Source organism: Bathycoccus prasinos, assembly GCF_002220235.1.
Source record: "Bathycoccus prasinos genomic : Chromosome_1".
Taxonomy (NCBI): Eukaryota; Viridiplantae; Chlorophyta; class Mamiellophyceae; order Mamiellales; family Bathycoccaceae; genus Bathycoccus; species Bathycoccus prasinos.
The window spans coordinates 1,203,308-1,229,440 of record NC_024008.1 but is presented as its reverse complement, the minus strand read 5'-3'; the positions used below and the strand labels follow the sequence as shown (position 1 = coordinate 1,229,440).

General features: G+C 49.6%; 11 protein-coding genes across 11 annotated transcripts; 4 read left to right on the top strand and 7 right to left on the bottom strand.

The window, feature by feature from the left end:
- Nucleotides 1-109: 109 nt before the first annotated feature.
- On the bottom strand, nt 110-1,837 carry Bathy01g06740 (predicted protein; the record flags this gene model as incomplete). The annotated part of the gene is made up of 1 exon (XM_007515542.1): nt 110-1,837. One exon carries the CDS (start codon nt 1,835-1,837, stop codon nt 110-112), a length of 1,728 nt encoding a protein of 575 aa, XP_007515604.1.
- A 561-nt stretch (nt 1,838-2,398) lies between these two features.
- Bathy01g06730 (predicted protein) lies at nt 2,399-2,788 on the top strand (the record flags this gene model as incomplete). Its single annotated transcript, XM_007515444.1, has 1 exon — nt 2,399-2,788. One exon carries the CDS (start codon nt 2,399-2,401, stop codon nt 2,786-2,788), a length of 390 nt encoding a protein of 129 aa, XP_007515506.1.
- Nucleotides 2,789-2,921: 133 nt separating this feature from the next.
- Bathy01g06720 (predicted protein) lies at nt 2,922-4,034 on the bottom strand (the record flags this gene model as incomplete). The annotated part of the gene is made up of 1 exon (XM_007515239.1): nt 2,922-4,034. The coding sequence occupies one exon, from the start codon at nt 4,032-4,034 to the stop codon at nt 2,922-2,924; it is 1,113 nt and encodes a 370-aa protein (XP_007515301.1).
- Nucleotides 4,035-4,179: 145 nt separating this feature from the next.
- Nucleotides 4,180-7,062, bottom strand: Bathy01g06710 (tetratricopeptide repeat-containing protein; the record flags this gene model as incomplete). The annotated part of the gene is made up of 1 exon (XM_007515613.1): nt 4,180-7,062. One exon carries the CDS (start codon nt 7,060-7,062, stop codon nt 4,180-4,182), a length of 2,883 nt encoding a protein of 960 aa, XP_007515675.1.
- A 453-nt stretch (nt 7,063-7,515) lies between these two features.
- Bathy01g06700 (predicted protein) lies at nt 7,516-10,569 on the bottom strand (the record flags this gene model as incomplete). The annotated part of the gene is made up of 1 exon (XM_007515625.1): nt 7,516-10,569. One exon carries the CDS (start codon nt 10,567-10,569, stop codon nt 7,516-7,518), a length of 3,054 nt encoding a protein of 1,017 aa, XP_007515687.1.
- Nucleotides 10,570-10,854: 285 nt separating this feature from the next.
- Bathy01g06690 (unknown protein) lies at nt 10,855-12,681 on the bottom strand (the record flags this gene model as incomplete). The annotated part of the gene is made up of 1 exon (XM_007515273.1): nt 10,855-12,681. One exon carries the CDS (start codon nt 12,679-12,681, stop codon nt 10,855-10,857), a length of 1,827 nt encoding a protein of 608 aa, XP_007515335.1.
- Nucleotides 12,682-13,275: 594 nt separating this feature from the next.
- On the top strand, nt 13,276-16,061 carry Bathy01g06680 (predicted protein; the record flags this gene model as incomplete). The annotated part of the gene is made up of 3 exons (XM_007515692.1): nt 13,276-15,378; nt 15,437-16,011; nt 16,049-16,061. 3 exons carry the CDS (start codon nt 13,276-13,278, stop codon nt 16,059-16,061), a joined length of 2,691 nt encoding a protein of 896 aa, XP_007515754.1.
- A 138-nt stretch (nt 16,062-16,199) lies between these two features.
- On the bottom strand, nt 16,200-16,736 carry Bathy01g06670 (the record flags this gene model as incomplete). The annotated part of the gene is made up of 1 exon (XM_007515525.1): nt 16,200-16,736. One exon carries the CDS (start codon nt 16,734-16,736, stop codon nt 16,200-16,202), a length of 537 nt encoding a protein of 178 aa, XP_007515587.1.
- A 431-nt stretch (nt 16,737-17,167) lies between these two features.
- On the top strand, nt 17,168-19,213 carry Bathy01g06660 (hypothetical protein NAEGRDRAFT_79867; the record flags this gene model as incomplete). The annotated part of the gene is made up of 1 exon (XM_007515540.1): nt 17,168-19,213. The coding sequence occupies one exon, from the start codon at nt 17,168-17,170 to the stop codon at nt 19,211-19,213; it is 2,046 nt and encodes a 681-aa protein (XP_007515602.1).
- Nucleotides 19,214-19,423: 210 nt separating this feature from the next.
- On the top strand, nt 19,424-23,134 carry Bathy01g06650 (pre-mRNA-splicing factor ATP-dependent RNA helicase PRP16; the record flags this gene model as incomplete). Its single annotated transcript, XM_007515222.1, has 1 exon — nt 19,424-23,134. One exon carries the CDS (start codon nt 19,424-19,426, stop codon nt 23,132-23,134), a length of 3,711 nt encoding a protein of 1,236 aa, XP_007515284.1.
- Nucleotides 23,135-23,248: 114 nt separating this feature from the next.
- Nucleotides 23,249-26,052, bottom strand: Bathy01g06640 (predicted protein; the record flags this gene model as incomplete). The annotated part of the gene is made up of 2 exons (XM_007515121.1): nt 23,249-25,549; nt 25,903-26,052. 2 exons carry the CDS (start codon nt 26,050-26,052, stop codon nt 23,249-23,251), a joined length of 2,451 nt encoding a protein of 816 aa, XP_007515183.1.
- Nucleotides 26,053-26,133: the final 81 nt, after the last annotated feature.

Genomic DNA, 26,133 nt, shown 5'->3' with positions numbered 1-26,133 from the left:
TGTTGTGCTTTTTCCAACAAACAACTCAAATTTTCTTCTTATTCGCGTATATTTATATTACAACCATAATTTCTCTCTCATCCTCATCAGGACGACGGACTTTTTCTTATTAAAAGTCGTCTTCGTCGCTTCCCCAGGCGTCGTCGGCGGCGCCGGATTGATTTCCGGTCGCGGCGTTGGCACTCGTCACGAGCATGGATTTGAACTTGTCGTCGACGGAGATGATACCGCCCGAGTCGGTTTCTGTTTTCGATTGGTCGGCGCTTCGCTCTTCCCTCCACGCTCTTTGCGCTTCTTTTTCTTTCGCTCTGGCTTCTTTACCGGTGGCGAAAGCAAACGCGTTGCCGCTTTCGAGCTCTTGTAAAGCGCGTTTGATTTGCGAGACGATGAAAGCGTCCGAGTCTGTGTAAAAGGACGTGGCTCTACCAGTCATGCCGTTTCGTCCGGTACGACCGATTCTGTGGACGTAATCTTCAAAGTTCCTCGGCAAGTCCATGTTCACGACGTGTTGGACGCCTTTGACGTCCAATCCTCTCGCCGCGACGTCCGTAGCGACCAAGACGGAACACAAGCCTCTGGTAAAATCCTTCAAAGCTGCTTCGCGTTCGCCTTGCGTTCTCCCGCCGTGTAAAGACGCCGTAGCCACACCTTCCGCGTTCAACATATCCGCCACGTCTTCCGCTTTCGCTTTACGTTCGACAAACACGATGGACATCGGCGGCGCGTTGCCGTGCGCGACCGATTCCATCTTCTCCTCCACGAGCATACGACACAATCGATCGATTTTTGCGACATCGTTCGGTACTTTTTCTAAACTCTGCGCCACGTTCGAGGTTGGCGCCGAGACTGTGCCTACTTTCACTTTTACTGGTTTCACTAAATACTCTCCGGCTAAAACTTCAACTTCCGGCGGCATCGTCGCGCTAAACAACAACGTTTGCCTCGGTTTCGGAGTCGCGTTTAAAATCTCTAAAATTTGTTGTTCAAAACCCATATCTAACATCCGATCGGCTTCGTCCAAGACTAGAAACGACGCGCGTCGTAAATTGGTGTTATTTTGGTGTATGTGATCGATCAACCTCCCCGGCGTGGCGACCACGCACTCGACGCCGTTTCTCAAATCGCCTCTCTGTTCGTTCATGCTCGACCCACCAACGACGATAGTCGTCTTAAAGCGTCTCTTATCGATCGCTTGCGAAAACGCTTTCGTCTCTTTCTCGATTTGTTGCGCCAACTCTCTCGTCGGCGCTAAAACAATCGCCGTCGGTCCGTCTCCTCTTCTCGTCGCGCCGTACGCGTCCGAAATCGACACGCAGTAATGAATCATCGGTATCGCAAACGCGGCTGTTTTCCCGCTCCCAGTCTCCGCGCACCCCAGGACATCGCTCCCGGATAATATCACCGGTATCCCTTGCGCCTGTATCGGCGTCGGCTTATCGAACCCGTGCGCTTTAATCGACAAGGCAATCTCTCTGTCCAATTTCATGTCCTCGAAGCTCTCGATCGGGGCGTACTCGTTCGTGTCTTCTTCCGGGCTTTCCGCGAGAACGTTTAGCCGTTCTCTCATGTCCTCGATTTGTGATTTGGTTAGGTTTAGAACGCGTTCCGACGGTTGCCATTTTGTCTTCGTCTTTATTTTGTTCGTCGTGGTATTATCCTCAGCCGCCGTTGTTGTTCTCGAACGATGTTGTTGATGATTCGACCTTTCCCCGGCGGAAGGGCCTAAGCCGCCGCTGTCGTCGTTGTTAAAGGCACCATTACCACCACCACTTAAAGAAGACGTTGATTCTGCCGCGTCTGAGGCGCGCAGGTGCGGTGGCACGTATCCTCCTCCCATGCTTTCTGCCGCTCTTTTCCTCGTTTTTGCTGCTTTTTTGTTCTCACACGCGGTCGATGTAAAAAGCAGAAACGACCAAACCACAGGAAAACCACATTTTCCTTCCTTATAAAATAACTACAAATTTAGCGCATAATAATACACACACATAACTTTTAAAATATGCCGAAAGAAAGCAGACAACCGTGCAGGTACGAATAATTATACGCGTTGTTTATTATTGGTTTTAGGAGAGATGCGGTGGCGTTTCTCGTTTCGCGTCGCGTCGTTCTCTTCGGCGTTCGTTTTGACGATGGTGATGATGAGATTTTTGATGCGCAAAGCGCGAATTTTTTGTTGGGGTGAGAAAGAGAGAGAGAAAGGAGAACGCGATCGGTGCGAAGGATGGATGACTGTGCAAACGCATAAAACGTGACGCGAGATGTGTGTTTCGCGTTTTTTCTGCGCGAGGTGCCGTTCGCGACAGGCCCGTTCGAGGAGGATTCCGACGGGAGAGATTCCTTTTTTTCTCCCTCTTTCTCCAGCCGGCGGTGGTGTACAAAGCCCCATCCATTTTCCAAAATGCTTCTTCTTTGTCTTCTTCTTGTTCTGACCTCACTCTTTCTCTTCTTTCTTCTTTTAAAAACAACGAAAACTGTAAACAGATTATACGTCCGTGGCGTCATTTTGGGGTACAAAAGAGCGCGAACGAACCAATACGAAAACACCTCTCTGATCAAGTTGGAAAACGTTCCGGACAAATCCTCCACCTCGTTTTACTTGGGGAAGAAATTGTGCTACGTGTACAAGGCGCACACGAAGAAACAAGGGACGGTGTACAGAACCATGTGGGGTAAGGTGACGAGAGCACACGGGACGTCTGGGGTTGTTCGCGCGCAGTTCAAGCACAACTTGCCGCCGACAAGCATCGGGGGTAAGATCAGATGCATGTTGTATCCGAGCAACATCTAATAACGCCAGAGCGCGCTTGAGAGATTTAGCCAAACACAGTCCTAGAATAATATTAATACTTGAATTACTACACTTAGCCTAAACAACTACTATAACTACCACTACCACTACCACTACCACTACTACTTCTATTCTAAAATTGATTCTTCCACGCTTGGACGAACACTCTGCCTTGCGTCAGCAGCGGCGGCGTTCGTTGCAACTCCTCTCGAAACACGTCGAAATCGTATTTTTCCAACTTTTCCAACCACCTCTCCGTCGTCGTCGCTTGCAACAGTAATTTCGCCATGTGCGGGTACTTCTCGCCTAACTTATTCTCCGTAAAATTCCTTCTCGCCGCGGCTAAGTGCCCGACTGCGGCGCTCGCGATTTTATGCGTCACGTTTTTAACGCGTTCGTCTCCGACTTTACCTTCGTACACAGTCTCCGCGCTTAAATTCTCCTCCGCTAACAAATCCATCGGAAAATACGTCTTCCTATTCCTCGCGTTTATCTTCGCCCCTCTCAAACTGTTCGTCAACCCAATCGCGGTCCCTAAGTGCGACGCCACGTGATCGCTCGCCATCGACCGAATATTCTCGCAGTCTAAAGTCACCAACAAAAAATTCCCGTGCGTTTCTCTCGCGAACAGTTCTAAATCCTTCGTCGCGTCGAACGCGTTCGATCCTTTCTCCACGTCCTCCATTCGTGCTTCGATCGCTCTTTTAATCCACGTCACGTATCTCGTCTCGTTAAACGAAGGATCGGATCCCATGACTTCTTTCGCGTGCGTCGCGACCGCGTTTATACATCTCGCGATCGGATGTTCCGGAACGCGCGATTTTTTCCTCCTTGTTGTTGGTGTAAACATGCTTTCCAAATGGTCCATCCACCATCGCAACTTTACAAGCGCGATATCTTTATTCTCTTCTCCTCCTGAATGCGTGCCAATCCCGGCGGTTTCGCAGTTCAACGCTCTCAACGCTAACGGTCCGGCGCGTCTCGAGGCGTCGATGGCGTTCGTGCACAGGTAGGTTTCGTAATCGTTTTGGCGTAACGTCGCGGCGCAGTGACGGAAATCTTCCCGCAACTGTGCAATTTTATTCTCATCGGAGTCGTTGTTTTTGTTGTTGTCGTTCAAAGTCGTTAAAGGTCTTCGAAAAGAGGAGGCTGATAACGACGACGAAGACGCGCTGCAGACAAAAAAGCGACGACTCCCGACGAAAGAAACCAGCGCGCGATGACTTCGAGAAGACGACGACAACATCAGTGATGAAAGTGCATCTCACTCTTCTTGAAGGAAAAAGAATGAGGAAAGAAACGTCTTTTTTCAAGTCTTTTTTCTCATCACATGTATAATAATAATAATAATAATAATAATAACATCATATATATATCTTTTACTACTACTCTTACAAGCTCATCAAAACCTCTCGTATGGCGATGACGTCCGCGTGGTCGTCGCCTAATTGTTGCTTTTGCAGAACCAACGCGCGTTCTAACAACGGCTTCCCTTTATTAGTTTCGCCTAAATCTAATCTGCAAATCGCCAAGTCGGTGAGCGTTTGAACGGAACTCGGATGGTCGTCGCCAAGGGCGTTTTCTTGGATGCGCAAGGCTTGTTCGTATAAAGGGACCGCGCCGAGGTAGTCTTCTTGGTCGGATTTCGCGGCGGCGAGGTCGACGAGAACGCGCGCGTAGTCTGGATGGCGGGTGCCTTTGGTGACGGAGAGCGCGGAGAGTTCGCGTTGGAGTTCTTCGATGGACGGGTAATCGTCTTCGTCTTCGTCGTCGTCGTTGGAATCATCATCGGAGTCATCTTCAGAATCGACTTCGGGTTGTTTTTCTCCTTCGCGCGGACGAGAGAATATCGCTTTATCGGTTTCACTCGCGGCGCTCTTCTTCTTAAACTCAAACGAGTTTGACGGCGCTTCGAATACTTTCGAAGCCGCTTCTTTTTCTACCGCTACTCTACTACTACTCGTTTGATTCTTCGTCGCCGATTCACTCGGTTTCTTTTTCAAATCGATGATTACTTCGTCGTCGTTATTCTTATTTTTATCCTCGACTGATGATACTTTTGCATCTACCGCGCGTTCGACGGCGTCGCGAATTGAACTCTTCAACGTTTTCGGTAGCTTATCGCGCACTTTGCTCCTACCGGTAAACGTCCCGATGAACGCCAACGATTCTACCGCGGCTTTCCTTACCTCGCCAGAATTGTTTTCCAAGTTTTCACAACAAAACGTCAACGCTTTAGACGCAGCGTTGACCGCGTGCACACCGTGAGACGTGTTCATACCGAAACTAGAGCAAATCAAGCCGAGCGTTTCTAAGCGCTTGACCATCGCGCGCGGGGCGACTGGTTTTGACGAGGCAGACGAAACGATCGAAGACGACGACGAGGACGAGCGACCAGAGGACCCTTTCCCTTTCCCTCCAGAGCTACCGACTTTCTTCTTTTGCGCTTCGACTATCTTCTCTAAAATGATGAACGATTCGTGCTGTTTTTCCACCGTGGAGGCAACGTGCGCGAGCGTTTCTTTCGCCGCATCTCTCGCCCGCGCGTGCGCTTCGGCTAAACGTTCGAGCAGGAAAGGCACAACTTCAATGGAAAGAACGGCCGAGACGTTGGTGCCACCGCTACTTTTGGCGTTAAAGTTTGTTTTTTCGCAACAAAACGTGCACAGAATTCGGAGCGTTTCGCACGCGCGAATGAACGCCGATGCTATTTTGTCGCAAAGACACTTTTGCGCCAGAACGCGACAGACCGAGACGAAGAATTGATTCGTATCCTCCACGGTAACACTTTTTGCACTGAGTAGAACCGTGTTCATTTCAGTCAAAGCGGCGTCTCGCGTGCGCCATCGTTCGCTTTTGATGAGTCTCGCAACTACATCCGCGCTAAATATAGCGAACATCGGTTCCATGTCTCTTTCTTCGCTCGCGGAGAGTTGCAACGTTTCTTCCTCCTCCTCGGCGGTGGTTGTCTGAGGAGTGCTGTTCTCCCCGTTCTTCATTATTTCCGATCCAAGAGAGGAAAATCTACTGACTGGAGTGAAAGAAGATCCGCCGTCGCCGTCGCTGTTCCCACTTTGTAAACCTGGCGACGTCGGCGGAGACTTTGCGCGACCACTCGCGCGTGCAGGGATTTCATCGTTCGATAACCCAATAGCGCTGGCGTCGTCGGGCCGCGTGTTTGTGTTTTCGGAAAGCGGAAACTGCGCGGCAACACTCTTCCCTTTCGCGCCGCCGTCGTCTGGGTCAAAATCGAACGACTTATTAGTCGCATTAACGACGATCTCGTTTCCATTCTCGTCGTTTTTCACGCGCATGCCTAAGATTGGACTACTCGCCGCGCTATTATTGTTGTTGTTATTTTGATGCGTCGTCGTCGTGCTTTTCTCAAACGCGTCGAAATCCATCTTTTCAATTTCAGCTTTTAACGTTTTCGCCGTGTCGTAATCTTCCAACCTGACCGCGTTCATTTTCTTCGCTTCGAGTGCAGCTACCGCGGCACCAAACTTACGCAAACGACTCATCACGTCTCTCAATCGCTTCGCTTCGTCGTAATCTTCCACTTCCACTGCTTTTTGTTTCAACGCTTGCGTCTCTTGGATTCGTCTGGCCGTTTTCGCGTCGCACGGCGCGTTTTCAAACATCGGCGGCGACGTGAACGTGGTATTCGTCGTCGCGTTGTTTTTTCGCGTCGTGGTGGTAAACGAGGACGACAGATGCATCGAGCGTGCGTTTGAATTCACAATTTTCGCCTCCGGTGTTCTCGCGGCCGCTGCAAAAAGACTGTTGTTGGCGTTGTTGGCGTTGGCCATTTTTTGCTCGAGCGTCATCCCGATAATCTGAATCTTCGCGATGCCAATCTGCTTGTGTTCGTTCTTCTCGTTCACGTACGCCTCGTCAAACTCTAGCTTCAACCCAACGCAGTTCTCTGCCACTAAATGTATCGTCTTCAACTCTCTCGCGTAAAAATTACTCTCTCTGTTCTCCGTAAACGACACGTACCCGAGCTTCTTCGTCTCTTCTGTACCGGTCTTTTCGTTCACCGTTACCGCCGAGACGTGTACTTTAGAGGCGATTTTATACGCGTGCGAGGTGAGCAACAGCCGATGTACCGTCGCTTTTTTGTTCACAAGTTTCAATATCAGCGTTTGTTTTTCGTTTTGAGTCGGATTTTTTCTCGAGCACCACCCTGCGGATGTTGATGCTCCTCCCGTTGTTTTCTTCTTTGGGTCCTCGTTTTCGGTCGTCGTCGTCAGAGGTGAAGAATTTTGCGTCATCTCTGTCGTTGTTGATGTTTCACCATCCAAAGCCGGCGATAAACGCTCCTCCAGATTCGCCGCTTTAGCGTTTTCATCCTAGTAGTAGTAATAATAATAACAACAAGAAGAACACAAAAAAGAGTGAGTCATCGTAACGCGCAAAACGTAACACAAAAGTCAACATTTTTGAATAATTTTCCAAATTCCCCGTTGATACAACGAACGAAACGACGGGTAAACGCGAGACGAGAAAGACGAGAAAAAGAGTAGAAAACACAGCAGGAGGTGCACTCCTGATGATACTCATTAGTAGTAGTATGTAATACCTCGCTCGTCACCGAAACGACGGTAAACGGAAGTCGAAAGGAAGTGGTGGTCGTTGGTGTCGGTAATGTCATCCTTCTTCTTTTTTTCTGACGAAAATGAAGCAAAACTGTTGCAAAAGTTTTAATAAATGGTAGTATTAAAATCCTATCGCTGTGCGCTATTATACGCGGCAGAAGCGGCGGCGGCGTGGAATTCGTCGACGATTTGCCCTTTGTCGTCTTTGTCGTTGGGGTCGTCGCCGTCGAGGAGCGTATTCTCGTCGTCGCTTCGGGTGGGACTTTTATCGTAGTCTCCCGTTGGCGAGTCTGACATCATGGTCGAGAAGAAGTTTCGGACGACTTGCCAGCCTTTACTGTTGGACGTTTGGGTGGTTTCCTCCGTTTTTGAAGTCGTCGTCTTTTCGGCGGCGGAAGAAAAAAGCATTCGTTGCCTTCTCTCCTTCTCTTCTTCTTCTCCGAAGCGAGGCGCAGCGTTGGCGAGCATTGATTGTTTCTCTTTCTTGTTTTTTGCGCCTTCTGCGACGCTTCGTTTGAACTCTGAACCGGGTGAAAGCACTCCTCGCGTTGGATGATGCCGCGAGGGCGAATTCATCAAGTCGACGCTCGTCACGCGACGGAACCTGTTGGCCACTTCGTGCATAGTTTCCATTCGTTCCGCTTTCATTCGTTCGCAAATCTCTAAAATCGCGGATTCGTACACCATCGGTATGTGATCGGTCATCATTCTCGTGCTTAAAGGAATGTCCGTGAACGCTGTCGCGTGTTTCGGTTGCGCCACAGGACGTTGGCTGGACAGTCGGCGCAAGTGAATCACGCGTCCTGGTTGCACGAGGAAATCGCTTCCCGAATGATCGCGAAGTTCCAATCCGCTCTGGTCGCCTAAATCTTGCCAGCTTGTTTGATCCGAATCTCTCTTCTTCGATTTTTCCGCACCTTCGGTACCACCGTTCGTCGTCGTCGCATCGTCGGCACTTTCGTCTACCTCGCCGCCGTCGGTTTTATTAGCTTCGCCGTTGCTATTTCTATTCGTCAGCTCTATTTGTTCGCTAGTGGTTTCGCTAATGCTATTGCTTCTGCTTGAATTTTGTAATCCGTTGGCAACTTCACGAAATGCGCCTCCGATGGACTTCAGCATTGGTTGCGCGGGAGAGGCGGCATTTAACCGTCTCAGAAGTCGGCGCACGGAGGCATAACATAACCTCGGAATGACATCTTTCCCAGCGACAACCGACGTCACGTAGTCTTGACACTTCAACGATAAATCCAAAGTAACCACCGCCGGCGAGGCGAAGGAAACGACCGTGCAGTTATGCATGACAGACGCAATAGCGCCTTCGCTGTTTGGTAAACCCTCGACACCTTTTTGCGCGGCGCTTATGACATCAACGTCACCAGATCGTAAAAGCATGGCGACGCACACGGCGACAGCTGCACCCATAGAGTGCCCGGTGAGTAACACTTTGAAATCTGGATTTTCGTAACACGCTCTCGTCATTTGCGGCAATCTCGTGGAGATAATTTGCCACGCAGACATGACGACGCCGCTGTGCGCGAACCCTCCGAGGAAAGGCACAGACGTCGAACACGCATCCGTGATGAAATCACTTCCATTCGCGGTACCTCGAATGGCTAAGACCACCAATTTCTCGTTTCGGTCGACGGCGACGTAAGATGCCGGAGAGAATTGTAGCGTTTCCCAATCGGCGACTAATATATCTTCGGGCGAAACATTCGCGTGTTTTGCTGCAGTTTCCGTAATTTTGTCGTGCAAAACGTCCGGATCTTTCTCGTTTTGAATCTCTACGTGTTTCGCAAACGTCGCAAACTTTTCCTTATTCGAAGCGTTCATGAGCAAAGCAGAAAGCGTTCCGTACGCGGCAGACGCGTGTCGTAACGCAGGTTTTAATTCTTCCATAGCTTCCAGCGATACTTCTCCGTCTCTTCTGACGGAGATATTGTTAACGCTAGCGTTACCACTCGCGTTGGCGTTGTTGTTATTGTTGTCAAAAAACAACGCCTCGTCGTGCATTTCATCTTCGTCGTCGCCGTATAAATACTGTTTCGACGTCTTCTTCAATCTCGCCTCCGCGCGTTGTTCTCTCCACAGCATAATACCCGCGATTGGGTCAAATATCGTCATACCTTCAACACCCAACGGTTTCAACTCTTTCATGAGCATAGTCATCACTCGAATCATCGCGCGATTAAACTCGACAATTTCCCACATGGACGAAGGGATAGTCACACCGGAGACTTTCTTCAAATCTTGTTTCTTTCTGAAGTTGCTACTTCCACCTTCTTTCTTTATCGGCGTCGACGTCGGCGTCGGTGTTGGCGTCGGAGCTCCTAATTTTTGCGCGGTTTCTACTTCTCCTCCTTCTTTCTTCATCATCGTCGTCTTCTGCGCCTCTTCCTTGGCCTCTTCCTCGAGCGCGAGCAAGACGTCCTCGGGAATTTCAGAAGGATCTCTCGAGTGCGTCGTCCTCATGAGCGTCTCGTCGTCCATCTTTTCCGGCAACACTGGCAGCGTTCTTCCTTTCTCGTCTTTTGCCATGATGACATTTGACGGCGCTCGCAAGACGATCCCGCCCGGTAACTTCTTCGACGCGTTCGTCCCTTTCGTCCTCTCTAAAACCGTCTCAATCGTTGACTTTTCTGTTTTTTCGCTCTTCTTCTCGCCGCCTTCTCCGCCACCACTATCTTGCACTTCTTCCGCACTCGTCGACACCCACTTCGCGCCTCTCGGCGGCACGAACCCGCCCAAATCGTCAAACAAATAATCCGCGGGATTCTCGCCGTAGCGGTCCGTCCCGAATTGAAACAGCGAAAACCCGCCGCCGCCGCCGAAGCCGCCTTTCTTTTTCTTCTCCTCTACTTCTTCCTCCCCGTTGTCTTTTAATTCTGCTTCTTCTCTGAACAACTTTTCCAGTCGTTTCAAGTTTGGCGAGCATCCGTTCGGGTGGTTTTCCTCAAAATCCTCCATATCGTCCTCCTCCTCGTCTTTGGTGACCGATTCTGGTTCGAACGCCATGAACTTTTGAAACGCGTTTTTCTTCTTCGTCTTCTCATTTTCGGTGGCGTCCGATTTCTCGAAGAACGATCTGAACGAAAAGTTCGGCGTCACGCTTCTCTTTTGCTCTTCCTCTTCGTCTGCATCCTCCCGCCGACGCGCAAAATCCGCAGCTTCGTCTGCGCTCATTTTTACTCAAACGTGAGGCAAAAGAGCGGCTAGAAAACAACAACACCCATCTCGTGCATCTCCCTCCTACACGCGTCGTCGTTTACCTCTCAACGCTCTTTTCGTCGTCGTCGTCGTTGAGACGCTTTCCTCCTCTCTGAATGCGATGCTTTGCGTCGTTGCGAATGTGTCGCGAATGCGAAAATGTGTGACGATTCAAGTAAGGAGTTGCCTCTCTGGTGGTACATTTTTACTAAAATAATCGCAAATACTACGCTACGCTAAATTCGCCTAAACTCTCTACTGTTATAAAATATCTTTACAGGAACCGAAATACACGCCAACCATTGCGTCTCTGGTGGTCACCTGCGCGTGGTTGTGGTGATGATGATGATTGGCGTTCCAAAAACCGTAGGCGTAGTGTCTCGAGGCGAGAAGTTTCGCCCCGACGACTATTTCGCCTTCGATGGAATCGGTGAGCTTGAACTTTCGAGCGAGTTCGGCTTCGACGAGACGACTGGTTACGGTGCACGAAAGTTTGTACGTTTGTTGTTGGTGGTGGTGATGGTCGTTTACGTCGTCGTCGTTGGTACGCGCGAGGAAAAACTGTTTTGCCACGTTCAGCTTAGGACGAAAGGCGGAATCTTTAAGCTGTTTGGCGAGCTCGAAAGAAAGCGTCGAGCCTTTCTGTGGGTCTGCGCGTCGAAGCGCGAACGTACACGCTCGGTGTTTTTCAAATCGTTGCTGCTGGTGAGACTCGACGATTTCACCGGGCTTTATTCTTCCTCGGCTCTTCTTTTCTCGAAGATTGACGGTCGCCGTCGTGTGCGTTCGCGTCTTTTTCCCTTTCGACGACAGGATTTCTTCCGGTGTTTCCTCCGGATCCGGTGGAGAAGTATCATCTGCGACACTACTCGTCGTGTGCGACAAGCTCGCTCGAATGCTTTTCGCGCTGTTTCCGTTCGAGTCAATCGATAGGCGTTGCGCGAAACGAATCTTGCCCGCGTTGTTTTCCAACACGTCCTTTTCGGCTCTACACGAGAGAAGCGCTTTTTTTGTCCCGTTGGAAACGTTCGAGTGCAACACCAATTGTTCGTCAAAACTCGGCGGGGTCACCATCGTCGACGATAACGAACACACGCGTGAAATTAACGAGTGCACGGGCGCGTACCCATTCGAGACCGTCGCTTGAACGCTCGATTTTGTCGGCGTCACTCGCACCGTGGCGTACGTTTTAAGCCGTTCCCGTTTTTCCTTGTTGTTCAGAGTATTCGCTTTTTGTTTCTCTTCTTCTTCTTCTTCTCTTTTCGGTGGTGGTGGTGGCATAAACTTAACCCCGGCTACCATCTCGTCGTCGAGTATGTTCACTGCGTTTCTTATCGCGTCTCCTTTCTTCTTTATCCTCCTCTCGCGCTTTACATCGTTTCCGTCCTCGTACTCGTCCTCTTCGTCTATCCCAACAACCACCAACCTCGACCGCTCGGCGAACACTTCCACCCGATCTTTCAAATTCCGCCCGACAAAAAACGACGAGGGTATCGCGTTCGCGACGACTTGCGCGTCTCGCATGCCGTTCGTCTCGTTCCCGATAAACTGGGCGCGAATTTTTACGTTTGGTCCCGCTTCGCCCGCGACGGATAAAACGACAGACTTTTCATCCAGCGACCCGAGCTGTTTTCTCGTCGCATTCGTGCTCTTCTTCTCGCTCTCGTCTTCAGGATTTTCCGTCTCTTCCTCTTTCTTCTCGCCGCCAGTAGTATCGTTGCCGTTGTGTTGTTGTTTTTGATGATGATGTTGAAAACCTTTCGGTCGTCTCGCTCTCCGTTCGTTCCTAATATCCGCCGCCGCGTAAGGCGCTACGCTGAAAATGTCCTCTTCGCTTCCCCCTAATATCGACGACGACGAGGACAGAAATGCTGGTTTTATTGGTCTCTTTGATTGCGCTTCCATGTTCCACGCGAAAAACGCGCCTTTCCCGCTGCTTTGACTTTTCGCGAATACGACAGTATTTCCAGTTCCATCCTTTCTTATTAGGAAAGGGTGTTGGTGTTCAAGTCGTTGGTGTTCAAAGTCTTCGACGCACCTCGCGATTAAAACGCGTTCCAGAGCGAGCTTGGACTTCCCCGCACCCATGAGTATATCGAGTTAAATGTTTTTAAGACCCTCTCGCTCTCTGAACGCACGAATCAGAGCTCTTCTAGGTACTCGTAGTTTCGCATCATCTCCCGATGCGATTGGCCCCCGGGGTCAAGGTGTACCTGTTCTCACTCGCATTCGGCGGATGATCTCTTCTCTCGCAACGCGTACCGCTCACCCATTCGTCCTCGCACAACGCGCGATACTGCTGAAGGTTTCAGAAGGTCTCTCGTGTGGTTCTTCATTCGTGCGCGAGACGACAGAGTGCGTTTGACTTTTTTTAGTCTGAGGAAAAAACTCGTCAAACATTTTTCCCCGCCGTTGGGATTTTATCCGGAATCTGTTTGGTGTTGTTGTTGTTGTTGTGTGCGTGCGTGTCTTTCATTCGGAACGCACCGTTCTCCGGAAAGGTCTCTCTGTCTTCTCGCCAAACAACAACGCACTCGTTTGACTGTTTTTCGTTGGGCTTTTTCTCGCGCTGAGTGAGGAGGAGTTGTGCGTGCGAGTAAAGCGCGAGGAAAATCATCATCGCGAGCCTTCTCTTCAACGACGACGACGTGAACGTTTCTTCTCCCGAGCGCGCGAGAAGAGATGAAAGGATTTCTTTCGAAACTCAATCTCCGCGGACGAAAGCAGAACGACGACGATGCGGCAGACGAGAACAACACCAACAACACCAACAGACAAAAGAGGAAGCAACGAAAAACTGCACAAAAAATCCGCGAGAAACAAGCGCACGCGATAGAACGAAGCGCGAACAGCGTGCGAGCGATATCAGGTTTGGCGAGTGGGAGCATGCGTTTACTCCCGAATAAAAACGGCAAGAAACCAATCAGCACGAAAACGAACGTGCAAGGTATGGTTGTCGGGTTAGCCGCGCTCGGGGTGGCGCGGAGTATGGCGGAGCGTTCAGTCGTCGCGAAGAAGAAGAAGAAGAGGAAAGAAGGAGTGAGTAGCGAAGAAGAAGAAGAGGAAGAAGATGAAGAAGAAGAGAAAAGAGCGAGGCGCACAACAAACGGGACGACGGTAAAGTTCGCGGCGATGATGGCGACGTTTATAGTCAAACCAGTCACCTTCACCGGCGCGTTCGTGTTGCGAGAGGTGTATCGAAGCGCGTTGGCGTTGTTAGGGGAGACGAATAAGGACGATGGGTCTTCTTCTTCTTTGAAGAATAGCGGCGGCGAGTCCGTGTTAATGACGCCCTCGTTGACTCCAAAAACACCCAGGAGTAGTCGACAGAGCGTGAATTCGAGTCACGACGACGACGAGGATGAGGATGTAGGAAAGAGTGCGAGCGACGCTACAAAAGGTGATACCAATAAATGTTGCTCCAACTGCGGCGTGAAAATAGCCAACGCGTTGCGATGCGCGAGGTGTCGACAAACGTGCTACTGCTCCCAAGAGTGTCAAAAGAGCGAGTGGAACGAGCACAAGAAAACGTGCGTTCCATCGCCCGAGTTGTTGGAAAACACTCGACGAGCGAACGAGGAAGTGCGCGAAGCGACTGTGAACTGGGACGGCACGTTCCAAGCGTCGACGAGTTTGTTCCAAGCGGTGAAACATTTGACGAAATTCGCGAAAAGATGTGGCGATGCGAAAAGTAGCGGCGACGCGTTGTGGATTTCGCTCATATTGTTTGCGAACGAAATCGATTCATATGGAGAAATTAAACGGGAAGATGGGTGGCGAGACGTTACGTTCGATCAGCATTTGGAGACGTGCGAAGCGGCGGCGAGAATTGTCATGCGCTCGGAATTTTTAGAAGGCAGTAGTAACGAAGGTGATAGTAATAGCGATTCCGAAGAAGCCAGAAAGGCAAAGAAAGCGCGCGCGCGAGCGTTGGCGCGTTTAGCTTTGGGTACGTGCGCGCTTCGCGGCGCCAAGAGGAGCACGAAAATCGCTTTGGAAAATTTTTACGACGCTCGCGAAGACGCCGTGAGATGTAAGTGTCCGTTCTTAGCCGCGGAGGCGTGTCGACGGATATGTTCCGCGCACTTGCACACGGGGAACTTTTCGTCGGCGTCGATTGCAATTCAGCAAGCCGTCGAGTTTGCAAAGCTAGTCGCAGAGAAGCAGAAGAAGGAGAATGCTACCAACGAAACGACGACGATGTATTACTACTATCGTTTGTTTCACGCGGATATTCACGAAAGTCTCGAAGTGTGCGTTTGGCTCGAGCACTTAAAGTCGTCGCGAGAATATTTCGGTAAAAACAATACCACGCCTCGCGAACCGAGCGAGCGCGCGCATTTCTTAGCAAAAGATGATTCCTACCTCGAAAAGAAGAGAGCGTCTAATTTGAAAACCGTCGCCATCGGGGAAGCGTTGCTGAAACGCGAGGAGTTAGAAAACGGCGACAACGAGAAGAGCGAGCGCGTCAAGCAAACGGTCTATTTTATTCTCGCAGAGACGTATCACGAACTCAACGAGACGAAGAAGTGCGAAGCGTGCGTGCAAAAAATCCATGGAGGAGCAGGAAATGCTTTCAAATGTGCCTATTGCGACGAGCGCGTCGTTCTCTCAATCGGAGAAGAGATGGATGAAGGTCAAGGGACTTCTGTTTTACCTTGGCAAATGGAATATCGCACGTGCATAAATCCTCGCTCGCCGCATATTTTCCACACCAAGTGCGCGCACGGATTGAAAGCGCCGCATCGGAAGAAACACGAAGCATGCGCGTGTTGCCAACTTTGCGTGAACGAGAAGAATTTTGAATTTTGAAAGAAGAAAATCTCTTCTTTTTTATTCAGAGCGCGACATGACGCAACTCACGCAAACACCCACGAAAAGGTACGCGCGTGATAATCTACAGACCACATTGTTCGGCATCGCTTCGTTTCTTTCTCTTTCTTTCTCTCTTTCTCTCTTCCCGTCTCCCTTTGACGATTGGACTATATATACATTCGCTGACCTCGCGTTATTTTGTTTGTATTCTATTTATAGCAGCGCCTCCCGAACCGGTTCTTCAGCGTCTTTGGAACTCCGCAACGGCCGTCTCGTCGCCATCGCGCACCACATACCAAAGACAGGATACAAGGCGATAAATTCGTACGGGCACAAACCGCGTTTCGTTTCGGAAACGACATCAAAAACCGCGCAAAAAGCGTGTTTTGCCGCACCCGCGAAGAAAACGACGTCCAAGCCGCTTCAAAAATACCACCCATGGGCGGCGCGCAATCGCCCAAAACAGTTCACCGAAAACGTCGTCGGTCGTCGTTTCGGGTTCACCTCCATGAGCGCATCGAGTAAAGAAACCTACCGAGGCTCCAGTCAGGTCTGTTTAGGCGACAAGAGTATCAAAAACACCTTCCAAACGACCAATCGAGCGTTCCAACAAGTCTCCGTGAACTCGCGCTCGTCCAAGGAGAAAAGCTTAGCGATGATGACCAATCAAGGCATAGCCTCGGACGTGGCCAAGCGTTTACACGCGAAGTTAATGCCGAAACCAGAACTCGAGACGACTTTTTAACAGTAGTACTGTGATGTGTATGTGTATACTTAGAACTACAAATGAGCTAATGTTGAGTGCGCATGTGGTACCTTAAACTTTGAGCGTAACGATACCTCTTCTCGCAAACATCGCATTTGTACGGTTTCTCGTTCGTGTGAATACGCATGTGCTTTGTCAAACTACTAGAATCACGAAAAGCTTTATCACAAAAATCGCACTCGTACGGTTTCTCGTTCGTGTGAATGCGCGTGTGGTATTTTAAACCATTAGAATAACGAAAACGCTTCTCGCAAACATCGCATTTGTACGGTTTCTCTTTCGTATGCGTACGCATGTGTTTGGCCAAGTAGGATGGATATCGAAACACCTTCTCGCACACATCGCACTCGTGCCCTCTCTTTCTCTTCGCTCCTTTCCTAACAGTTATCTCTTCTTCTTCTTCTTCTTCTTCTTCTTTTTGTATCTGATGATGATTTGCCTCGAAATCATCATCCTCGTCAGGAATTCTCGAACACAACACCAAAGGTTCTTCTTTCTCTCCCTTCAAAACCGTCCTCGCGTTCACCGCTCTTTTCGGATGTGGATTCTTTCTTCGTCCCATGGTATTATCAGTGCGCGAGACTGTAAAAGAGAGTCGCGTGAGGTTGAAGAATAACGCATCGCATGTGTGATGCGATCAGATAGGAAGAGGAAAAAAAAGTAAAGACATTGAAAAAATGGCAGTCAAGCGCAAAACAAAGAGGCGTTGAAAAATATCTAAAATCCATCTCTCCTGTAACTGTAAAAGAAGATACCAAAAACTACAGAAAAAGAATAAAACTGTCGCACTCCTGAAAAAGAAACCTTTGCGCGGAAGTATCGCGCTACGAAAAGAGCGCACGAAAGACCAGACGCGAATTTGCGCTTTCGTTGTTCAAACAGAGCGCACCAAGTCGTCGTCCGAAAGACGCGGTAAAGTTTTTCGCGTTCGGGAGAAGAGATTTCAGTGCAAAATCTCTCTGCTGACGAAAAAAAAGTCAGAGATCGAGAGATATGTTCGCGTCGTCGCGTAAAGCTTTACCTTTGCTCTCGTGGTTTTTGTTCATCTTCATCGCGTTTCATCACGTGTGTCAGAAAGCACACGCGATGAAAGAATCCACCACGATTTCTCTCTCCTCGCAAACGCAGAAGCACGATATGTTTGACACCTTTGGATTCGACTCGAAATCGAGCTCGATGACGTTTCAGAAATTAAAAATGAAAATTTTAGGCGGAGAAGACTCCGCGACGCCCGCGCGGCTTCCAAAAGTCTACCTGAGTTTGTGTCCTTTGAATGAAAACGCAAACTTGGCGAACGAGGCATCTGCAAGCGATGCGAACGGCGCTTGGTGCGAAGTGAGCGTGGGGAAGTTGAACGAGACGAACGCGTGTCGATTCGTGGCGTTCGCCGGAGAGGAGGAGGAGGAGGAGGAGGAAGAAGAAGAGGAGGCGATAGGAGAACGACGAAGGAGAAGCGGTAGGAGAAGAAGTTTACTCACTGGCGGCGCGTATGGCGATGGTGATGACGGGAATGTGGTGTTTGAAAAAGAATACGCGCCGATGCAAATCAAAGTGAACGAAAAGAAAGTGTACGACATCGCCTTTTTCACGTGCGATTCAAAAGGTACAACGATTGAAATAGACGTCGCATACGAGACTTTAAACGGTGGGAAACACCACTTAAGCACCGAGTGGCAACCAGTAGTGAGCGTCTTTTTGTACATTTTGTTGTGTTACGTGATTTTCTTCATGTTGCAATTGACGCACACGATGTCGATGTGCGCTATATATCGCAGTCAATCCGTCATATCCGCGTTGCACTACGCAATGTGGACGACGCAAGTTATGCGAATGATACATGTGAGTATATCCTTTAATCATTTCAATTACATCGACATAAATGGGACTGTAAATGATTCTTTTTATCATGGCGTTATCATCTGTTCGAGTTTGAAGGAAATGACGTTTTGGACGTTGTTACTCGCCATCGGCGGCGGTTGGCGAGTGACGTCAAATCGAGCGTCGAGAGAGCGGAAGATCATCGGTGGTGTGACTATGTTTATGATATTCACAACTAATCTAGTCGGTCAGATGAATTTAGGCATACGAACGGTCTATTTCGTTTACGCTTTGACGTATTGTGGCGTCATATCAATGACATTGTATGTGAGCTCGAAAACCATACGAACGTTGCACGAGCAACTCGAGATTTTTCGACGATCTGGGGCAACCGAGGAAGAAGTTGCCAGAGCGCCCGTGAGAACGAAAGAACGAATGTACCAGACATTTTACGTCGCGTTTATTGTGTTTTGTGGACTCAAAATTATGAACCAGATTCTTTCCACGTATTTCGAACGCGACCACGCTTGGGTGCAATTATTCTTCTCGGAGTTTATCGATATGATGCTGTGGTGTTTCTTGCTCATTCTCTTCAGGCCAAAAGACCAGACGTACACGACGTCTTTCCCGGCGAATGGGTTCGATCCTTTTGGGTTCGATGCTTCAGTTCGAGCCGCAGAAATGGGCGTACATCCGCGAGAAGGTCTCACGTATCTTCCGGACATTTACGTCGCCGAGGTATCGGCGGCTTCAAAAATCGAAAGAGAATTTCTTCACCGAACTAGAAATGATGATGACGTCGTGGTCGCCGGAATAGCATCGGACCAATCGTCCGACTCTGGCGGAGCCTCTCGATCGTCCACATCTGTGGATTCTATCGAATTATCCGCTCGAGGCGTGATGTCAAAATCCGCCCCCGCGGAGGAATCTTCCACCTCCACTCTGAGTTCTCTCGCCGACGGTGGGGCCGACGTCGAACAAGGCCTCGCATCCCAACAACATCAGAGCATCAGAGCTCGAATGAACGTCTACGTCATCGAAAACCCACCGACGACAAAAGGAGACGGTGCCCCGCTTTCAGAATCCATCGCTTTAGCCATTAAAATCGACGACATCGAAGCGCACCGCGCGCTAGAGAAACGAGAGAGAAGCGTAAATGAAGCCTCCGCCGCCGCCGCGGTATTAGATGAAGAACAAGAAGGGCACGCAGCAGCCGAGTAGAAGTCAAAACGAGAAAACGATCAAAATGTACTGTTATTTATATTTGTAGATTCTAACTGTTGTATTTACGTGCTATTTATTATTTGTGAAGTTGATTTCCCCTCTTAAAAAGCTCCCGCACGATTTTCCTTACTACACTAGAAAAAAGATTTTCACCTCACGAAGAAGTAAAGAGCGAGGGAGCGCGCGTAAGAGAGAGAGATTGGCATCATGAATTCGCGAGGGAGGGAAGACGACAAGAACAACGGCGAGAAGGACTCATCCTCCGTCCACTGGGGGAAAAGAAGGTTCGAGAACGGGGAAGAAAAAATCACGCAAAATCACAAACGAAAATTACGCAAAGAAACGCCGTCGTACCACGGCGGCGTGGACGATGTCACGCGACAACGCATCGAAGACCGAAAGAAGAAACAACCCGGACACAACAGAGGGATCGAATCTTTAAACGAAAAACGGCACGGACGAGGAGGAAAAGGAGAAGGGCGGTTTGATAATAGGAACAGAAAGAGCGGCGGGAACGGTTTACGAGGATTCGAAGACGAAGAAGACGACGGAGAGTGGGAAGAGACGCCGGCGAGACGAGCAAGGGATAGCGGGAACGAGACGCCGTCTTTGAGGCACCTCGACGATTCCAACGAAGACGACGATTCTTGGACGAATAAAGCAAAGATGGGATCGATTAGCCAACCGAGCGGCGGCGGGAATAGAAGGAGCGGGAATAGCAACAGTTCGCATAAGTTTTCCATGCGCTTCGAGGCGGACGACGACGACGACGACGATTCGGTCGCAAAGAACGTGGTAAAAGCGACGCCTTTGACGGCGACGCCGTCTTGGAAGTCCAACGAGTGGATGATGGAGAAGATTACGAAGAATCAAAATCAATTCGTCAAAGAAGGAGATAAACTCACGGTTGTCGAAAACGAAGACTCGCTGGACGTGCTGGAGAATCAACGGATGGAAGAAGAGGCGAGGGAGGAGAATCGATTAGGGAATACAAACAAAGATTTAGATCGCGCGTGGTACGACGACGACGAAGGTGGGGGTGGACACGGCGACGCCTTCGATCCGTTCGGAGAAAAAACAGACGTGAAGTCAAAAGAACGCTTCGAGAGGAAACAGTTGGAGTACGCGAAACGGTTAACCAGAGCGGACGGGTCGTTGATGACGCTGGCAAATTCCGCGCGATTTTCACAAATTCATAAAGACCACGCGACGTGGGAAGAAAACAGAATGTTAACGTCTGGCGTCGCTCGCGTGAAAGAAATCGATTTGATGGCGCAAGACGAAGATTTCGGCGAAGAGAAGGCGATTTTGTTAGTGCACGATACGAAGCCGCCGTTTTTGCAAGGGAAAAGAGCCTTCGCGAAAGCGCAAGAGGCGTCGTTGCCAGTGAAAGATCAAACGAGCGACATGGCGATGATTGCGAGGAAAGGGTCCAACTTAGTTAAAGAAGTTCGAATGAAAAGGGACGAGAATAAAAGTCGCGATCGGTTTTGGGACGTGAAAAACTCGAAAATCGGCGACATCACCGGAACGACAAACGAAGAAGACAAAATCGCGGAAGAACAAAAGATGAAAGAAGATGAGGAAATGCGCAAGCGTGGGGAGAAGAATGACGTCGTTGGTAAAGACGGCGAGATTGATTTCAAAGCGGATTCAAAGTTTGCGGACGCGATGAAGGAAAAATCTGAAGCCCAATCGGATTTCGCCAAGTCAAAAACGATGAAAGAACAGAGAGAATTTTTACCCGTGTATAAGTGTAAAGCAGATTTAATGTCGGTGATTCGCGAGAATCAAATTGTTGTCGTCGTTGGTGAGACTGGATCGGGGAAAACCACGCAAATGACGCAGTACATGCACGAGGCCGGGTACACCACGTTTGGTATGGTTGGGTGCACGCAGCCGAGACGAGTAGCCGCGATGTCTGTAGCGAAGAGAGTTTCCGAGGAATTCGGGTGCGAACTAGGTCGAGAAGTTGGGTACGCGATTCGTTTTGAAGATTGCACGAGTTCAGATACAATTATCAAGTACATGACTGATGGCGTCTTGCTGAGAGAAACGCTCAGAGATTCCGATTTGGACGAGTATTCCGCGATTATCATGGACGAAGCGCACGAGAGAAGTTTGCACACGGATGTACTTTTCGGTATTTTGAAGAAAGTTGTCGCGAGGCGAAGAGATTTCAAGTTAATTGTTACGTCAGCGACGCTAAACGCGTCGAGATTTTCGGATTTTTTCGGTAACGTTCCAGTATTTAACATTCCTGGCCGAACGTTTCCAGTTGAAATCATGTACAGTAAAACGCCCGTGGAAGATTACGTAGAAGGCGCCGTGAAACAAGCGTTGGCTATTCACATGTCTTACCCTCCCGGTGACATTTTGCTTTTCATGACTGGCCAAGAAGAAATTGAAACCGCATGTTACGCGTTGGAAGAACGTATCGCTGAGCTCGAAGCAGACGCCGAAGGGCAGACGAAAATCCCTCCGTTGGCTGTGTTGCCGATTTATTCGCAACTGCCTTCGGATTTACAAGCAAAGATTTTTCAGTCCGCGGAGAAAGGCCATCGTAAGTGCATCGTTTCTACGAATATTGCGGAAACGTCGTTGACGCTAGATGGCGTGAAATACGTCGTCGATACGGGTTACTGTAAGTTGAGTGTGTATAATCCTCGAGTAGGTATGAACGCGTTGCAAGTGTTCCCGTGTTCTCAAGCGGCGGTGAATCAACGTTCGGGAAGAGCCGGGAGAACCGGTCCCGGAATAACCTATCGCTTATACACGGAAATGGCGTACAAATACGAGCTCTTGTCGACGACTGTTCCGGAAATTCAACGGACGAACCTCGGCAACGTCGTTTTGCTCTTGAAATCGCTCAACATTGAAAATCTGTTAGATTTCGATTTCATGGATCCGCCGCCGAAGGAAAACATTTTGAACTCAATGTACCAGCTATGGATTCTCGGTGCGTTGGATAACGTCGGCGGCTTGACAAAACTTGGTTCGAAAATGGTCGAGTTCCCCGTCGATCCTCCGTTAGCCGCGACTTTGTTGAAAGCCGAATCACTCGGGTGTTCCAACGAAATCTTAACCGTCATTTCAATGCTCTCCGTCCCTTCCGTTTTCTTTCGCCCGAAAGATCGCGAAGAAGAGTCCGACGCCATGCGCGAAAAATTTTTCGTTCCAGAAAGCGACCATTTAACGCTTTTAAACGTCTATCAGCAATGGAAAACGAACGGTTATCGCAACGATTGGTGCAACAAGCATTACATTCAAGGTAAAGGCATGAAGAAAGCGAGAGAAGTACGCGCGCAGCTCGCGGATATCATGAAGTCGCAAAAGGTGCAGTTGACCACGTGCGGCTCGGATTGGGATGTCTGCCGACGCGCTTTGTGCGCGTCGTATTTCCATCAAGCCGGTCGTTTACGTGGTATCGGCGAATATGTGAACTGCCGAAACGGTATGCCGTGTCATTTGCACCCTTCCTCTGCGTTGTACGGACTAGGTTACACTCCCGATTACGTGTGCTACCATGAAATCGTAATGACGAGTAAGGAATACATGCAATGCGTGACGGCGGTGGAGCCAGAGTGGTTGGGAGAATTCGGGCCCATGTTTTACACGCTGAAAAAATCACACTCGTCGTTGGCGCAATCGAAAGCGAAGCAAAGAGAAGAGAAGGAGAAGATGAAGATGGAAATGAAGCAGAAAAAAGAGCTCGAAAACGCAGAGAAGAGGAAAATCCAGGAAAAGATGGAGGCGAAGATTGAGAGAGAGTCGAGAAAGATCGTCACGCCAGGAGGAACTGGTTTACGCGCGAGTGGTGCGTCGTCTTCTATTTCCGGTGGTGGCTCGAAGTTTCGAACGCCGTCCTCGAAACGGCCCGGGACGGGTGGGAAGACGCCGAGACGTTTCGGGTTGTAACGCATTGACGCATTCGTATAAATATTTTAGAAATTGTAGAAAGCAGTACGTAGTTAAAAGTTTTAGTAGGAAAAGTAAACAACGCTGAAGCTAAATATTAATATATATATAAATCTATGCGGAAACGCTCAACCGTTTCAAGTGTTCCATGAACACTTGCAAACTCACGTCGTCGGTGAAGATTACATCGCTTCCACCGGCGTGTCCGTACGGCGAGCCTTGCGAATTGTGCGTCGCGGACGGGTTCAATTTAGCTAACAAAAATCTCGCCTGCGACCCGTTTTGATCGCAATCGACCAATCTAGGTACCGGGAACCGTTGGTTTAAGATGTAATTCGCATCTTCTTGCGGCATTTTTAACAACTCTGCGAACGCTTTGTGTTCTTCTTGTTCTTGATATTTCGCCTTGCGCCATTGCGCGATGGTGGAGCCGTGGAAAACGACGACGGAGAAGTACGCGTCTAAGAGTAAGATTCTATCCGGCGCGACCGAACAGACGTCCAACAATACCGGTTCAGGAGGCCCATTGAAGGAATACGCGGTCAATGTCGGTTGAATCATGACTAAAGAATTCAACACGTTTTCGCGCCATAACACTACTCGAAAATACGCGGTTTCGTCCGGCGAGTTGTTGAACACTTGCACGAATTGCGATCGACGCAAGTTGAACATAAACTGCGGAAATAAAGAGAACTGCGGAGCTAACTGGAAAGAGTGCGGATCTTCTTTCCTATACTCGCCAAAGCGTTGACACGCGCCTATTAATTTTCTATCTAACCACCTCGTCGCAGCTGGGCCGTCCATCTCGTCGTCTTGTTCCATTTTCCACGTCAATTGTCGAGCGATCAACACAGCCGCGGCTTCTTGGTCGAAACCCATGGAGATTTCCGGAATGTTTTGCCCGCTCGTCCATCTGCGAGTGGTGGTGATGACTCTCAATCGAGTTTCACCGGTCGGTAACGTTGACGTGCAGTGAAACTGTAAGAAAAACTGAGGCGCGCTTTGATATTGTTGCTGCTGACCGTAGGGGTTTTGACCGTACCCGCCTCCACTAGCTCCGTCTGGCTTCTCTTTCGCGACCTCAAAAAACACCGCCAAAGTCGTGTTCCTAGTCAGCGCGCACATCTTCCAAGCGGTTGTTCCTCCATACCCAATGCTCACATCCGCGACATTTCCTAAATGTCGTCTCGCCGTATCCAACGCCGCGCACGGACCGACGCATCCCGCAACCTTCACGTCTCTCGAGGTGATCACTTCGAAAATTCCATTCGAATGCACTTTTAGCGGCGTCACTTCGTCCGAGGACGACGAAACGCTTTCTGGACTTGGTTCTGGTTTGTTTTGACTCCCGTATAATTTCACAAACGATTTCTTGAACACCACGTGCGAGAACGATTCGGCTAAAACAACCGCCCCGCCGGTTTTTTGCGCGCACCCTTTCATTTCGGCTAATCCAACCTGATCGAGCGCGCACGCAAACACGTCTAAAGAGTGGCCATTCGCGCACAACTGAGTCGCAATCGCGTCGTATTTTTTCTTTGCTTTTGTAAATAAAGGCGCTTTATCTTGCGCGATATCTTTGTGCGATCGAGTCGCATTTTCCAACGCTTTCGGCACGATGTTACCCGGACCCTCTGTACACGGCCCGCCAACGAACAAGCACGCGCGTGCCGGGTGACCGGAAGGACATCCTAAAGACAACAACGTGGATGCGACGGCTAAAGCGGTCCCCGTGGCACGATTATGTCGACTTTGTGGCAACGGCGCGAACGGGTCTCTCGCCAACTCTTCTAAAATCGCCGAGAACGTAAACTCGCACTCAGACAAAGGCACTAAAAACGACGAAGCTGGATTCGTTTGTTGATACGGTTGTTGTTGTTGTTGTTGTTGTTGCGTGTTTGGATTTTGATTCTGACTCTGATATTGTTGTTGTTGCGGTCCACCCCCACCTCTCGAAAATGTCAACTGATCCCTAATCTGCGCGGACGTGTGCTCCTTCCCGCCTCTAAACACGTACGATTTCGGACAGTCCGCAAACTGCAGCTCGTGCACGTGCACGTGCGTCCCGAACGATATCAACCCGACTAAAGAATCTTCCGGCAACAAACTCAGCGCTTGCGTCAAGCTCGCTTTTAAACTCGCCAACTCTTCATCCGACACGCACACGTCCACCAGGAACAAATACGCCGGCGGCGGCGTCACTTTGTTCGGGTTGATCGTATAATCAATCACCAGATAATTCGGAAACAACTCCGCGGGTAAGTTCTGCTCGGTAATCCCCGCGTAATGCGGCGGAAAATTGTTCCTCGCGTGGCAAAACGGGCACACGAACAGTTTCGAGTTGAAGTCGATTTGCGCGTAGGGGTTCAAACACGCCGCGCACGCTTTACACCGCACCGGTTCGTAAGGCACAACCTAAAGCGTATCGAGAGAAGACGAATTGTATAAAGTCAGAAAAGAACAGAAACGTACGCGTTACGACCAAAAATATGCGCGAGAAAGAGAAAAAGAGAGAGGTATTCATCGGATGTCGATGCGCGCTCTTTTTGCTCTTTTTGTCCGTTTCCTCCCTCTTCTTGGAGGAAATTGGATCCAATTCAATCCGCTCTTGAGATTGTTCTCATAAAGTGAGAGACAGAGAGAGAGAGAGCGCGAGAAGACCAAAACGCGACGCGCATCATCGCACGACGAAAGAGCACTCTCTCGCGGGAATAAAGAAATACCGATCTTGATATTCTCATCGTCTTAAAAATGTCTTAAAAACGTACCGGCACGTCCTCGATGTGTTTCAGCGGCGTCACGAGCGCGCCTAAAGGGACGACGCATTTCTGCGCCGATTGGCGATCGTCCGGCCACGCGTTCAGGGAGAATCGAACGCCGTCTTTGTTTTCTAGGTCCGACCAACTCGTCGTCGTCATTATTACGCGTCTTCTCTTTGATGCGTCTTCTTTAAGTTGTCTTTATTCGTGCAACGATTAATTTTGAAGCTTCACTCGAGA